Below are 16,908 nucleotides of genomic sequence, written 5' to 3' on the forward strand. Positions count from 1 at the left end.
TTCCATCACGATAGAAAGTTCTCTCATGCCCCTTCCCAGTCAGTTCCCATCCTACCTCCCAAAGGTACCCACGATTCTGATTTTTTAAACCCTACATTAGTTTGCCTCTTCTAGAGTTTCAAATAAATGGCATTGTACAGTATATACTTCTTTGTGTAAAGCTCCTTCAGTTAGAATGTTTTAGAGACTCATCTATGTTGTTGTATGTATCAGCAGTTTGTTCCCTTTTATTGCTGACTAGTATTCTAGAATATGAATAAGCCACAGTTTATCCATTAACCTATTGATGTACACTTAGGCTATTTCTAGTTTTGTGCTACTATAAATAAAGCTGCTTAATTTAATTAATTGGTAAATTCAATGTAATTCAGATAAAAATCCCAATATGGGTTTTGTGGAATTTGATAAAATGCTCCTAAAATTTAAACGGAACTGCCAAAGACCAAGAATAGCTAGAACAATTGGGAAGATCTGAAGAAGGAGGTGGGGTACAGGGGAGTAGGTCATCCTACTAAATATCAATAGTTACTAAAAAGTCATTAAGACAAATAAACCAATACAACTAAATTAAGAATTCACAAAAACTCTCTTGTGGCTAAAAATACTGATGGGAAAAGGACAGACTATTAAAAATATGGTGCTGGGATAACTGACTGCCTACCTGAAAAAATAATGAAACTAGAGCCCTACATCCTACCACGCACAAAAATCAACTCCAGGTGGATTAAAGACCTAAATGTAAAACATCAACATCAATAAAACAACAAAAACGAAAATAACTGTACAATTTCTACAATAAACTATGGAGAGTATTTATAAACTCAGGGTTAACAATTCCTTAAACAAGACTCCAAAAGGACACACTGTAAGGTAAAAGACTGATAAATTTCACAGTAATTTAAATCAAAACTTTTATGGACAAAAGAAATAAGAAGTTGAGGGAGGGAGTGGGCAAAAAACTGGGAGATCATTGTAATGTATATTATCCAGAAAATAATTTTAAAATATATCAATAACTCATACAAGTCAATAAGAAAAAAAACGATCCAGCTGGAAAAGAGACAAAGGTATAAACAAGAAATATGCAAAAAGAAGGAAAATGAACAGTCAATAAAGATTTGAAATGGTGCTCCATCTTGCCTTCCTGCACTGGCTGGAACCTCCAGCTCAGAGTCAAGGAAATTAAGCCAACAGTAAGATACTATTTCATACCCACCAGATTGGCAAAAATGAAAGCCTACTGACAATACCAAATGTGGTGAGGATGAGAAACAACAGGCACTGTAGTAGTATACTGCTGCGGGAATGCAGACTAATGCAACGATTTGAAAAGACATTTGGAATAGCTAGTAAGACCAAAAACCTGCTGCTCTTTGCCCTCTAGCTCCCTCTCCATCCTGGCTATACCCTCAAGCAGTGGTTTTCAAACTGCAGGTTTCCACACAACTGTTTCAACTATAGGTTCAGTGGCTTTATGAGTGAGTGGTGTTATGTTTGTTTTGTTATTAATAAAATAGAATGAAGTGAAAGAAACTAGACATATCACAGAGTATGTTACTTGCAGTAGGGCTAAGTACTACTTCACGAGAAACTATCATTACATGGGCATTTGTGTATTCTAGATCCCAATGTAAAACGTGTTACTGTGGGCTATTGCCAAGAGTTTTAAAGCCAGTGCCAAAAGGAACTCTCACAACTGCACAAGAAAACATGTAAAATGATTTTTATTTGCAGCAATTATATTTGCAAAATATTGTAAGCAATCTAAGTATTCTACCAATATGAGACAGTCAGATAATGAATAGAATACCAAATTATAGTTAAAATGAAAATAGTCACATTATCAACATAAATGAATCTCAGAAAAAGAATACCAAATGAAATAAACAGGTTACAGAGTGATAAGGTCACAGTGATACCATTCATATAAAACTTAAAACTGCAAAACAGTGCTAAATATTATTTACTGACATATAGCAAAAATGTAAAAGAAATGCAAGAGAATGACAAAAACCAAATTCAGAATAGAGTTTATCTCAATGGAGGGAGGGAAGGAAATAGGATTAGAAAAAGCAGCTACCTCACACTTCATTTATTTTCTTCAGAGCACTCAGTGCTTTCTGAAATTATTTTACTTTATGATATATGCCCCTTTTCTCACAAATGCTCTGTCAACACCTGTAGGAGTAAGCTCTTTTCTGTCTTGCTCATAGTATTATTTACAGTAGAATAGAGTATACAGTAATTCCTCAGTAACTGCTGAATGATTAAATGGTAAATTCTACCAGCTGGGCCTCAGTTTCCATATGTGCCACATGAAAGGGTTAAAGTCCTTCCCGAATGTTAACACTATGACAATGCAGTACAGTAATATAGAGAAACAAGTCTGAAAAGCATCTTCCTTCCCAGCAAAGAAGCTGATCTGGATTCACTAGGTTAGGATGCCCTCTTCTGGAAAGTATAAAAATTTCAAAACATATTTTACAAAAATTTCATGTGTCTTGCTACTAAGCCTTATTTTTAAATTTATCATTCCAGAAATATACAGTAGATAATGACTCACAGTAAAAAGGTTATTCTTCATTACATCTGTTTTCCTACCCTTACATACGGCATATACTAAAAAGATGTAGTAATCTGGCCATTCCTGATCATTTATTTCCTATACAGTTTTCCCTAAATATCTTCTAAGATCAATACAGTATTAGATCCTCCCAGGCATGATTTACATGAAATCTTCCACATAATGCTAAATAAACAATGTAAATACTGAAGAGAATAGTACAAAAATAGAGCCAAACTTTTAAGTCATTTAGTGGCCCAGAAAAATCTTAAAACCTTAACCTGGGTTAGGATGATCCACAATTGCCAGTGCCCTCAGGCGTCTGGCAGAAGCAAACAAAAATCCTCTCTAGCCCTGGCTGGTGTAGCTCAGTGGATTGAGCACAGGCCTGCGAACCAGACAATGGTGGTTCGATTCCCAATCAGGGCACATGCCTGGGCTGCAGGCTGGTTCCCAGCAGGGGACACACAAAAGGCAGCCATACATTGATGTTTCTCTCCCTCTTTCCTTCCCTTCCCCTCTAAAGATAAATCAATAAAATCTTTTAAAAAAATCCTCTCTAGAAGATGATGACAATATTCTAGACCCCAAATTACCTTTAACTTTATTTTTCAATTACAGTTGACATACAGTATTATATTAGTTTCAGGTATACAACCCAGTGATAAGATATATAAATAAGTGATCATCCCAATAAATGTTGTACCCATCTGACACCACACATAGTTATCCAAATTACTTCTAAAAATTGTCTTCCAAACACAGCAGCTAGCATTCATTCAAATATAACTAATACATGGAGAAAACACATATGAAACTCCATCAATCTGGCTATTACTGCTTGCCCCACCCTGGTGATTCCCTGAGGCCCTGTCCCACCCAGTGTTTGGGCCCACCCAAGCTGCTTCCAGTGGCTTTTCCATATGAATGGTTTGTCTTGGCTCATGCTTCAGATTTCCCTAAATTCTCTAAAACAAGCAGCACCTGGCCTCAGCAAGCCCCATGTCTCTCACTAAGTGGTCCCAGGCCCAGCACCAACAGCCACTGGGCTTGGTTCCCAGCTTGCCCCAACCAGGGCACCTCTAAGCACAGCACAAGCACCATCTGCAGACTGCTTTGTAGCTTATGCCAGGCAGCCCTGGGCAGAATTCAGGCACTGGCTCACCTTGGCCTATACCTCACGGGAGGCCTCAGAACCTGTACACCCAGTGGGCAGCTTTACGGCAAATCGAAGCACCACCACCCAACCACTTCCACAAGTGACACGCTAAAGGGGCAGACTCAGTGAGTACCAGAGCCCCAGTGAAGTAAGGCCTGCTGTGGGATAGGCCCCTTCACATGACCCTCCACGGTGGTGGAAGGTCAGTGAATAGTGGTCACACACCCAGTCCTTGCATCTGATGGCCTAAGGGTAAATCCCTCCCACTGATAGCAATCATGGCTCAACTACTAGAGGAGGGTGTATCAACAGGAAAGAGGATGAAGCAGAGAACCACATCAGCAATTTGAAATACAAAGAAGCAAAAAAACCCCAATCAATCAGAAGAGCAAGAAGAAAAAGAATCCCCCCCCCCGCCCAAATGAAGATAGTGTAAAGAGCCTCTGGGACAACTTGAAGCATGCCAACATTTGCATCATAAGGGTGCTGGAAGAAGATGAGAGCGAGCAAGAAATTAAAAATCTATTTGAAAAAATGACAACCTTAATGAGGTAAAGGAAATAGACATACAAGTCCAAGAAGTACAGAGAGAACTAAACAAGACGCCCACACCAAGATGAATCATAATTAAAATACCAAAAGTTAAAGATAAAGAGAGAATCTTAAAAGCAGCAAGAGAAAAGCAGTCAGTTATACAAGGTAGCTCCCATAAGATTAGCAGCTTATTTTTCAACAGAAACTTTGCAGTCCAGAAGGGACTGGCAAGAAATACTCAAAGTGATGAAAAGCAAGGCCCTACCACCAAAATTACTATATTTTTCAGACTATAAGACACACTTTTTTAAACCAAATTTTTTGCCTCAAAAATTTTCCCCTATTTTCCTCCCTTAAAACCAAGGTGTGTCTGGGGTCCACACCATAAGACGCAAAGGGGCCCTCAGGGAAGGACTTAGGCGGCTGTAGAAAAGGGAGGTGATGGACCCTCACCCCTTGGCTTTGACATAGCCTGAGTCTTCAATTCTGTCTGCAAGAAGTCTCCTAATCTCTTGGCTGCCTTACTTCCCCTGCCTGACTTTAGCCTGAAACAATGCTGGAGGTGGGGTAGCCCTCTGCTGGAAAGGGCAGGTTCCCTAGGGCAATCAGGCCTGAGAAAGAATGCATAAAATCCTATGAAACCTGCTTTGCTAATATCCTCAATAAAAATTATAAGGGTCCAAGCATGAAATCAGTTTGTTTCCCCAAAGTTTTATGGCCCTTTAGCTATCTGATCCTGACTCTAAATAAGCCCTTAGTTCTTCAAATGTTATCTATTGTTTGATCTCACTGCCTGATAATGATTAATGAGCTTTACGTATATGTCCTGTATTCTTATGCAAATAAACCCAGTAAAAGCCAATTGAGGAACAGGCTCCAGGCCATTCTCTTTTAGAGAGAAGCCACCTTTCCCCACCCCAAGCAGATCATGTCTTGGTAGACTTATTCTCATCGTGTTGGTGGTGGTGGTTGGGGGAACCTGTGGGTGCAGCTCCCCGCCCCACCGCCGCAATTAGTAAAAAGAAAAAATATATACAGCGATCAAACTGAATAACCAACTGAAGACTAGCTGAATACAAGTCTTGTGATCAAGAATTTACAAAATAAGCCACATCAGACTGGTAGGAAGGGCAGAGAGAAAAAGAGTGGGCCCCACTCCCAGAGGTGGTAACTGAGATACCGGATGAATATTTCAGCCACAAAGGTTCCCCCTTAGGAGTGTGGGGTCTCAACCCTATGCTGGACTCCCCAGCTCAGAGCACCAAAGCCAAGAAGAGGCACCCACAAGAAAATCAGCAGGAATTCTATCTGCCAGGGAGACATGAGTATGTTGGAGACACAGGCACCCTCCCAAAGGACCAACTCAAAAATCTCATTCACAGCCACTCACCCTTGGCTCTGGCAGAGGGATGATAGAGCAGATTGGAATGTAAGGAGAGACTGGGGTTTGTAGCTTTGGGGAGTGAGCTGAGGGGACAGCCTCCAGGACCCCTGTGCTGAGTCACTCTCCCACAGTACACACGACATCTTTCTTGGGTGGAGCACTCCCCCCCCACCTACGGGAAATGCAACAGCCCCACCTTCTGGACTCCCCATTGCCCCTCCCTGCAGAACTCATGCCTTGCTAGGCCAGCTGCCTGGGTGGGGGTGTAGAGGTCTGGATAGGCTCAGCTAGGAGTTAGTGACTTAGTGGTGTAGCTTTGCGGTGGGGGCTATTTGCCCCACTTTCTAGTGAACGTGACAGGCGCCTCCCACTCACAAGAGATTTACCAGTGCCACCCTCTCAATTCCTGGAGGCCCTACCTTTTTGAGCTCAGGCTCCTGGCAAAATTGTGTACAGACTGAACTGTGTGGCTCTAAGACAAAGGCCATTTCTCCCTCATACACCTGATCGCTGCAGAGCCCTCCGATCATGCTTAAAAACATCTTGGTCTCTTTGAGCCTCATAAACTCTGCTGGACTCACTTTGATGACATCCTGAATCCCTGCCCCACCACAAAGGTCTGTGGGTACATGGCAGATGACAGCTAGATTTGGTATGCCCTGGTCATTTGCTGAGTGGTTTCAGACCCAGCAATGACACTGAGTGTGAACCTGTATCAGTCTGGTGAACACCACTCACCCCTACCTGGTGACTCACTGAGAACCTACTTCATGCAACTAGAGTACCACCTGAGGCTCTTCCAGTGACTGAGCCTAATAGGCAGCCGACAAGCAGAGGTAGGTCTCAAGGTGCCTTGGGACTTTTGCTGACCTGCCCCTGGGCTTGGTGCTGGTAAAAGTCAGCCTTGGTGTGTAGCTTGGTCCTTCCCTTGCTCACCCAGACCCAGCAGAAGCAGACACAAATCTATATAGGTGGATCACTTTGGACTTCCAAACGGGTTATCCAGGGCAAGTCACAGGCAGTATCTGACATTGATCTGCACCAGAGTTCCTTCCTCCCAAGAGGCCAGAACTGACACACCCAGTGGCCAGTTTCACAACATCAGAGCAGAATCCAATAAGCTTTATAAGCGGCATATCCAAAGGGAGACCTCAGCAGGCACCAGACCTTGCTGAGGTGAATTCATAGCTTGTACACTGTGGTCAGGGTTGATCCTCACAGTCAGCCAGTGTGACAGTTGACCCCATGCACAAATGGGCCAAAAGCAATCAAGACTCAATTACAATGGGTGGGTCCACATAACCCAGATAAGGGACATTCCTGGGGCACCCAGCTCAGGTGATGAAGGAGATTATACCACTGGACTCCATAGGGCACCTACTATATAAGGTCACCCTACAAAGACTGGCAGTTACAGCAGCTCTACCTAATATACAGAAACAAACACAAGAAGGCAGCTAAAATGGGAAGACAAAGAAACATGCCCGAATAAAAGAACAGAAGAAATCTCCAGAAAAAGAGATAAATATAATGGAGGCAAGCAACTTATCAGATATGGAGTTAAGAAAAATGCTTATAGGGATGCTCAAGGAACTTAGTGAGAACCTCCACACAGGAAAAAGGACATAAAAACCATAAAAAAGAACCGGTCAGAAATGAAGACGACAATATCTGAAATGAAGAACACACTAGAAGGAATAAGCTAGCAGGCTGGATGAAGCAGAGGAAAGAATCAGCGATTTGGAAGACAAGGTAGCAGAAAACAATGAGAGTATTGAAAAGGAAAAAAAAGAATAAAAAAATGAAGATAATTTAGGGGAACTTTGGAAAAAAACAAAGTGTAACAACACCCACATCACAGGAGTACAAGGAGAAGAAAGAGACAAGGGATTGAGAACTTATTTGAAAAAATCATGACACAAAATTTTCCTAACCTGGTGAAAGAAAAAGACAACACAAATCCAGGAAGTATAGAATCCCAAATATGATGAACCCAAAGAGGCCCACACCAAGACACATAATTAAAATGCCAAAGGTTAAAGACAAAGAGAATCTTAAAAGCAGCAAGAGAAAGACAGTTACCTGCAAGGAAGCTCCCATAGGACTGCCAGCTCATTTCTCAACAGAAACATTTCAAGCAAATACCATATGATTTCACTTGCAGGTGGAATCTAATTAACAAAATAAATAAACAAACAAAATAGAAAGAGACTCACAAATACAGAAAACAGACTGATAACTGTTACAGGGAAGAGGGGGTTGAGATGCTGGGAGAAAAGGATGAAGGGATTAAGCAAAAAAAAAAAAAAAAAGCTCACAGACAGACAACAAAATGGTGATTATCAGATGAAAAGTAGGTGGGGGAAGGTAGAAGCAGGTAAAGGAGGAATAAATGGTGACCTAAGAAAACTTGACTTTGGATGGTGAACACAGAATACAATATACAGATGATGTATTACAGAACTGTACACCTGAAACCTATATTCACCAAAGTCACCCCAATAAATCAATAAAAGTCTGGAGAGAAAAGTTTGGAGAAAAGGAAAGAAGGAAGGGAGAGAGGGAGAAAGGGAGGGAGGGAGAAAGAAAAGGAGGGAAGGAAGAAGGAAGGAATTCAAGTGTTCTAAAAAACTTGCATTATCCCTAAAGTGGCCAAAAAGTACCCAATTACATGATACTTAGACATAAATAAAGAACGTATATTATAATTTCTAGGAGTACCACTAATAGTAAAATTATGTAACTTCCAGACTAACAAGAAAAAAAAAGAAAAACATAAAAACTTTCAAACAGCCCAAAAGGAAACATGAAGGAAAAGCAAATACAGAGCAAATGAGATAAAGAGAAAGCATACAGTAAACATGGTAAGTTTAAACCTGAATATATCGGTGATTACATTTAATGTAAATGCACTAAATGCCTCAGTTCAAAGTCAAGTGTTAGAATGGGCGAAAAAAACAAAACCGAGTCATACCACTTGCAGTATGTGACTCCAGAACTTAAGTCTCAGTTTGACATAGGCACAAGTTGAAAAATCCAAGGCTTAAAACAAAATCTTGAAGGTGTGACATGAAGATAAAAGTGAGTGCTTACATCCTAGGCTCTTGTAGATATGCAGTGTAGCAGAGTTAAGCAAAAAATAAAGAGCTGCCAATCACAACAACATTACCTGCAGCGGCCAGATGGGCTGTTACCTCATCAGCTGCCGTGGAGTTGAGTATGTCTGAATCATCGTAAGACGTGTCTTCTTGAGAAGAAGGCGACTCTTCATCAGCACTCAGCATACTGTGTTCAGTGTAGGTGGCCACGTGGACCTGCTGTACTTGTTGGGCCACTGCGTGGGCTTCTATCGTAGCCATGTGTTCAGTTTGGGTCACTCCGTGTTCCTCCATGAAGAGCTACTGTCAGAAACAAGCCAAAGAGGATTCAGTGTGTAATGTAACTTAATGCTTAAATTAGAAGATATTTCCCTCAAGAGAGGGAAACCTTTGATTTCACTACGTACCTCATCACACCAAATCACAGGAAATAGGAAGCATCGTTCAAATATGACCCAAAAATGGTAGAACGTTTTCCTTATATAAAAGCATTTTGATAAAAAATCACTGCTAATTTTATAGCTTAGGCCACAAAACAATAAATACCCTTGATATTACACATAACAATAAAAGACACTTAAGTATAAAAATAAAAATGCACTTAAAAGATCCCAGTGACTTGGCATTTGACATTGTAGGCATAAAAAAACATAAAAATACTTAGTAAGTAAATGAAATTTTTTTATAATATATTTTATTGGTTATGCCATTACAGTTGTCCCATTTCCCCCCTCATTCCCCTAGGAATTGAACTGGTGACCCTTTGGTTCAGAGGCCCGGTTCAGATTGTAGCTCAATCCTCTGAGCTATACCAGCCAGGACCTCTTTTTTTTTTTTTTTGGTCTTTTTACACAACACTTTAAAAATATTTTTATTTTTAATTTTTATAGTGTATTTTCTTGATTATGCCATTACAGTTGTCCTCTTCCCCCTTCATTCCCCCCACCCTCAAACCCCCTCCCCCACCATTCTCCCCCTTTAGTTTATGTCCATGTGTCACAAATTCTTTAGATTCTATATTTCCCATACTATTCTTGCCCTCCCCACTGTCTATTTTCTCCCCACCATCTATGCTACTTATTCTCTGTACCTTCTCCCCGCTTCTCCCTTGTTGCTAACCTTCCATGTGATCTTCATTTCTGTAGTTCTGTTCCTGTTCTAGTTGTTTGCTTTTGTTTTTGTTTTAGGTGTGGTCGTTAATAACTGTGAGTTTGCTGTCCTTTCACTGTTCATATTTTTTATCTTCTTTTTCTTAGATAAGTCCCTTTAACATTTCATATAATAAGGGCTTGGTGATGATGAACTCCTCGAACTTGACTTTATCTGAGAAGCACTTTATCTGCCCTTCCATTCTAAATGAAAGCTTTGCTGGATAGAGCAATCTTGGATGTAGGTCTTTGGATTTCATGACTTAGAATACTTCTTTCCAGCCCCTTCTTGCCTGTAAGGTGTCTTGAGAAATCAGATGACAGTCTGATGAGAACTCCTTTGTAGGTTACTGTCTTCTTATCTCTTGCTGCTGCTACAATTTTCTCCTTCATTTTAATCTTGAGTAATGTAATTATGACGTGCCTTGGTGTGTTCCTTCTTGGGTCCACCTTCTTTGGGACTCTCTGAGCTTCCTGGACTTCCTGGAAGTCTATTTCCTTTGCCAGATTGGGGAAGTTCTCCTTTATTATTTGTTCAAATAAGTTTTCCACTTGTTGCTCTTCCTTTTTCCCTTTTGGTACCCCTATAATTCAAATGCTGGAACGTTTAAAGATGTCCTGGAGGTTCCTAAGCCTCTCCTCATTTTTTTGAATTCTTGTTTCTTCATTCTTTTCTAATTGGATGTTTCTTTCTTCCTTCTGGTCCCCACTCCATTGATTTGAGTCCCAGTTTTGTTTCTATCACTGTTGGTTTCCTGTTCATTTTTCTTTGTTTCACTTACTGTAGCCTTCATTTTTTCATCTAATTTGCGACCAAATTCAACCAGTTCTGTGAGCATCCTGATCACCAGTGTTTTGAACTGAGCATCCGACAGGTAGGCTATCTCTTGGTCGCTTAAAAGTATTGGCTCTGGGGCTTTGATTTGTTCTTCTGTTTGAGCCATAATTTTTTGGTCAGGTTGCACCTGTTTCATATGAATGGCAGAGCCTTAGGTGTTCACCAGGACCGGGCAACCCAGTCTCTGGGTTGTGATGCTGTATGTGGGGGTGGGGTCAGGGAGTGAACAATGATACTTGTTCCTCTCTCTCTCTCTCTCTCTCTTTTTATTTCAGTCCCCTCTGCTGCTTCCCACAAGCAAATTGGGCTCTTCTAGTGCTGGTTCCTGGGTGGGTGGGCTTGTGTACATTCTAAGACCCTGTGGGTCTCTCCAATGAACTCTTCTGTGAGGCAGGGAGTCTCTCCTGGAACCTTTTCAACTGGTGCTTTTAGGTTTTAATTCCCGGCAATAGGGCCCTGAGTTGAGTGGTCTGTCTCACCGCCTGTTTTTTCCCTGGTTTATCTGTGCACGAATGTGTGTCCGCAGTCAGCCAACCTCCTTGGGCACTTCACTGGGTCTGTCATTTCCTCCCCTCGCCTGGGTCTGGCAACCACTGCCTTTTCCTGCCACGACCCCTCTGCGCAAGCCTCTGACTCTGCCCCTCTTACCAGTTTGGTTGAATGGTCATCGGAATTCTGTATAGTTCAATTTTCTGTCTGTTCTGGTTGTGTTTTTGTTTCTAAATCTTTGTTGTCCTTAATTTTGGTTGTGCAAGGAGGCACAGTATTTCCACCTATGCCTCCATCTTGGCCAGAAGTCGGGTTACTGCAGTAAATGAAATTCTTAACAATGAGAGTGAAAAGTTTTTCTCCAAAAACTACAATCATTCAAATTGTTTTTATGAATGGTTTTTAAAAAACCATTTATAAAACTGTGCTTATAAGTCTTAAAGTGATGCAGTAATTACCAAGTAGTAAGATAAAGGTTTTCCTTTCTACTGCAATTATAATCTGTTACCTCTTCTCCTAACAACTATAGACAAGTATACTATCTTTAAAAAAACTTTTTGAAGCATACATACATATGATTTAAAATAAAAAGATTCATATTACACATATTATTCTATAGTTTGCTTTTTTATATTATAATATATCTAGACATCTGACATGTGAGAACACACAGATCTGCTAGAGCTTTATAGATAGCTGCAGAATATTTCATTGTATGGATGTGCCATTATTATGCAATCAATCACCTACTGATACACAGCAAGGATGCTGCTTCCAAATTTTTGCCACTATAAACATCAGTGCAGTAAACACACCTGTACTAAAACTTTGCATATTGGTTCCTCAAAAAAAAAAAAAAAATCACCATCTGACCTAGTAATGTCACTTCTGGGTCTACACCCAGAAGAACTGAAAGTAGAGTCTCAAAAGGCTATTTATACACACCCGTGTCCGCAAGAGCCAGAAGATGGAAGCAACCCAACTATCTATTGAACAGGTACATAAAATGTGAATATATATACAAGCTAAACATCATTAAAATTAGAAACTTCTGCTCTATGAAAGACAATGCATGCATATCTAACATTTACTGCCACAAAAAGGCAGCCATATATAGAAATACGAACTTTGTGGCTACAAATAAAAACATAATTATCTACTCATGCAAAATTCTTTTTTCATTTTATTCTGTTCTATTATTAAGTTTTCCTTTTTCTTCTTTGAGGACTTCTAAAATCCTTTGTTCCTCTGAATAACTGCTTTCTTAAGCCTTGTCCTGATGTAGCTTTCTTCTTTAGGTAAACTACTTCCACTAGCTGCCCAACTCTTTAGTTTTCTAAGATCCTTGGTTTCTGTTTTATATTCTTGTGCTGTTTCCAGTTTTTTTGGAGGGGGGAGAGTCTAACTTTTAATTATCTCTTCACTCTCATACCACGATACGTGTCAAAACTCATCCTTCTAACTCAAGTGATTCTACTTCCAAAGTAAAATTTAATTTAATTTACAAAAAGTACATCCAAAAATATTAGCAATATAATAATCAGCTATCATCTGAAACCCCCTTCTATACTTTCTTTTCTGCTCAAGGTCATCTCCCAGCCTTGTAGTTCCATGTGGCATAATACCTTCACAAACTCACGCCTTCGTAGAATTCTTTAAATGAAGCTTTTGAAGAGGTACCTCCCACAATAAAAAGTATTTAATAGAGAGAGGAAATAATATAAAGAAAACATGGTTAAATATTAACATTTGGGAAATCTGGGTAATGATAGTTCTTTACTTTTGCAACTTCTCTAAAACTCTGAAATTATTGTCAAAATACAAAAAAAAATTAAATAGAGGTTTCTTGCATATCCTATGTTTGGTGTGTTTCAGAATATTCAAGGGAATATGTTCTATTCTCAGATAACACTATTCTCAATTTAACACCATTAAAGTCACACGATTAAACACAATATGGGACACACAATGTTAAAATACTATTTTTTATCCAATTCACTATTCTTCTAGACTAAAAAACAAACTGCTTTGGGCATTTTAGAATTCTAGGTACTTCAAAATTGTTCTTAAATGATTTGGGATTAGATGGCATCTAACTGCTTTTCAAAGGGATTTGTACGCTATGCACTCGGCATAATGGATTTCAATTCTTTTCTCCAGAATGCAATTCACTGAGTAAATCAATAGGGCTGTCTGCTTCACAGGCTTGTCACTGCTGCCCAGTGTCTCATCTTTCTACCTCTCTCCCCATCCCATCCTTCAGCTTCTCTAGACATTTTTATTAAGCACACTATGTGCAAAAGCAAAGGTATCTCAGCCTTCTTTGAACCAGAGTGGGATATTTGTCAATGATGCTTTCAATGTTTTTAAAAACTAATAAATAAAATAGGTCCCCTAAAGCCAGATATGACTAACATACACACACTTCTAAAGATCATCATGTCCCACCCTCCCTAAGCCATTTTTAGAGATGCTTTTTAGCTTTCATACATGAGGAGTCAGATTCTCTGGACAGCAAAACTGATAGAAACTGCTGCTAATGGATGACAACATGTTAGATAAAATGAATTAAAAAAACAGGACACATCAGGATGGTCATTTAGTAATACATATAATATCTAATCATTGGGGTGTACACCTGAAACTAATATAATATTGTATGTCAACTGTAACTGAAAAATAAAAAATGTCTTCATAAATAAATAGAACAGGCTATTACCAGATATGCAGAGCCCCCAGACAAGTTATACAACCTCTAAGTACCTGTTTCAACATTCTTTTTAAATGAAAAGATAGTTCCTTTACTCAAAATATGAGGATTAAATGAGACCATCCAGAAAAGACACAGTACCCAGCACATAAATGCTCAATATTATGGTAATAATGCCAGACACACTAGGTCTTCATGACTCTATCCTTCTTGACTCATTACCTGATTAATCTCTTAAGGGCTGGGCCTCAATTTCTTCACCTTTAAATTAGACATCCATTTCCAGTTTTGTTTTGTTTTTTTTAATCAAGGACAAAAGATTTTGAGTAAAACATCTAAAAGGCTATTTTATTTTGTTAAAAATTTTTTTTATTTATCTTTGCAGAGAGGGGAAGGGAGGGAGAAGAAAGGGAGAGAAACATAGATCTGTTGCCTCTCACACACCCTCTACTGGGGATCAACTCGCAACCCAGGCACGTGCCCTGACTGTGGATTGAACCAGCGACCTTTTGGTTTGCAGGGTGGCACTCAATCCACCAAGCCACACCAGCCAGGGCATAAAAAGCCCATCTTTTTTTTTATTAAAAAAAAAAAAAGTGTCATGGTAACATTGGTTAATAACATTATACAAACTTCAGCCATGTACTTGCCATCCAGTCTGTTTTCCTCCCATCACCATATATCTGACCCCCGTGCACTCTGGTAACTGCCACACTGTTGCGAGTTTTTTGTTTGTTCGTTTGTTGCTTTTTGTGTCATATCCCAAATATGAGCGAAATCATATAGTTCTTGTTTTCTGTCTGACTTATTTCACTTAGCATAATCTCAAGGTCCATCTGTGTTGCCCTGACCAGTGTGGCTAAGTTAGTTGGGCATCATCCTGCAAAGCGAAAGACCGCCAGATCGATTCTCTGTCAGGGCACACGCCTGGGCTGCAGGTTTGGTCCCCTAACGGGGTGCACGAGAAGCAACCGATCAATGTTTCTCTCTCCTATTAATGTTTCTCTCCCTCTTTCTCCCTCCCTTCCCCTTCTCTAAAATAAAGTTAAAAATTTAAAAATCCATCAATGTTGTTGCAAATGGCAGTATTTTATCTTTTTATGTCTGAGTAGTATTTCATTGCATATATTATATGCCACAACTTTACCCATCATCAGTCAAAGGACACTTAGATTGTTTCAGTGTCTTGGTAAAAAGCCTTTCTTTATTATATTAACTTCAATAACTGAGCTACTGTTCTCCTAGACATAAAACCAGGAAACTACAGATAACCAATGTCTCCAGCACCATTCCATGACAGTGCATAAAATGGAGAGCATAGACCTGACAGTGATTCCTCTGAACAGAAAAGCAAGATAAAACACTAGCAACATATAATGATCTGTAACTCTAAAACCATGTGAGAGTAAAAGGCCTATCTGTCTATCACCTGGAGCCAGTGATGCTCAGATTAGTCAACTCCATCAAAAAAAATCTTTCTCCCAAACAATAACGTAACATGTGCTTTGTCTGAACTTTCTTCTTTACTATATAAAGAGAGCTGTGTCATGGCACAGGAGTCTCTGCTTTTGCCATTCCAGGCCAGAAAGGGTGGGACTGAAAGATAACAGAAGAGAGCGCAGAAAAATCTGATTTTCTTGCCTCAGCATCCTGGTAGACGTAGTCCATAATACCAGGGGAGCTACTGGAATTTGGATGAAATGTCCACAAGAGTTAAATTTAGTCTAATCCGCACATAATAAATGAGATTAAGTGTAGAATGTATTTTAAAAATCAAAGTAGGAAACTGTAGGACTGGAAATCTAATCAAAGTATAACTAAAGTAAAAGAAAGCATCAATCTAATCAATGACATTATCCTATCAAAAGAATAGCTTCAAGAACTGCCTGAGGGAGAGTCTCAGAGCAAGACTGTGACTAAGGTTCAAACAAGAACAGAAAAAACCAAGAGGCTCAACTTACATTCCTAGACATGGCCAGAATTGAAACTTTGTAACTAGGACAGAAGTTTTACTCACCAGGACAGAAGTTTTACTCACCAGAACAGACTTTAAAAAAAGGCCAATGACAGGATTTGATTCTTGGGGGACATGGGGTAATGGATCAAATTTTCACCGAAGCAGGAAAAATAAAAATAAAAGGCTGCATAAAGAAGTCAGAGTGATAACAGAGGCAAGGTGAAATGTGGCTTAATTCTGAGTAATAAATGGTGCTTAAAATAAGAACCCATTTGACCACTCTAGGAACAGTTTCTTTCAAACAGCCCAAGGGTAATATTGGCCTTGCAGAGAAAAAACAATAATCTTCCTCCCACACCACTGGGCTCTGCAAAGCAGGGGGGGAAAAAAAAGCCATAGGCATGTATGTACTTTATTCGTCTCCATTTTCAGACTCCAACTACAAATAAAAACACAGAAAATCATACAAAATACAAAACAGAACGTAAAGGTTATATGAACCACGACAATGTAAAAGTAAAGACAGTGCTGAGAGAAATGGAGAGGTAGCAGAGAAGCGGAGAGGTGGACAAATGGTTAGGAGCATTAATGCCCATCTTTGCACAGTGAGGGAGTCAGAAGACGCTATCAAAAGATGGCTAGCAGATGGAAGAACTTATAGTATCACAATGTAACTATCAAAAATAGAGGGGAGCCCTGACTGGTGTGGCTCAGTTGGTTGGGTACCCTCCAGCAAAGCAAAGGGTTGCTGGCCGGGTTCCCGGTAGGGCACATGCCTGAGTTGTGGGTTCAATCTGGTCAGGCAGGTTCAAGATGCAACGAGTCCATGTTTCTCTCCCATACAGATGTTTCTCTCCCTCTCCTTCTCCTTCACTTACTCTCTCTCTAAAAATAAATAAATAAAATCTTAAAAAAAAAAAAAACAAACCCAAACCCAATTTTGATAAACCAAGAAAAAGACATATTACTTAATGTGAGAATTATTGTTTGCTAACACTATAAACAAAATAAACTATAAATAAAAAGGT

The 16,908-nt window shown here is 39.6% G+C and overlaps 1 protein-coding gene across 5 annotated transcripts in view; it reads right to left on the bottom strand.

Annotated features, from left to right (window-relative positions):
- Nucleotides 1-16,908, bottom strand: part of NRF1 (nuclear respiratory factor 1) — a 125,225-nt gene that overhangs the window by 74,420 nt on the left and 33,897 nt on the right. For 3 of the 5 annotated variants that reach the window (XM_053657068.1, XM_053657070.1, XM_053657072.1), the window contains exon 2: nucleotides 8,810-9,041. In XM_053657068.1, the coding sequence (XP_053513043.1) occupies nucleotides 8,810-9,032 (223 nt within the window). In that variant the 5' untranslated portion in view covers nucleotides 9,033-9,041. The remainder of the gene's footprint in view (nucleotides 1-8,809; nucleotides 9,042-16,908) is intronic. The other 2 variants (XM_053657069.1, XM_053657071.1) reach the window with 1 other exon arrangement.

This window comes from Artibeus jamaicensis, unplaced genomic scaffold, assembly GCF_021234435.1.
Source record: "Artibeus jamaicensis isolate MK-2021 breed Jamaican fruit bat unplaced genomic scaffold, CSHL_Jam_final scaffold_3307, whole genome shotgun sequence".
Classification (NCBI taxonomy): Eukaryota; Metazoa; Chordata; class Mammalia; order Chiroptera; family Phyllostomidae; genus Artibeus; species Artibeus jamaicensis.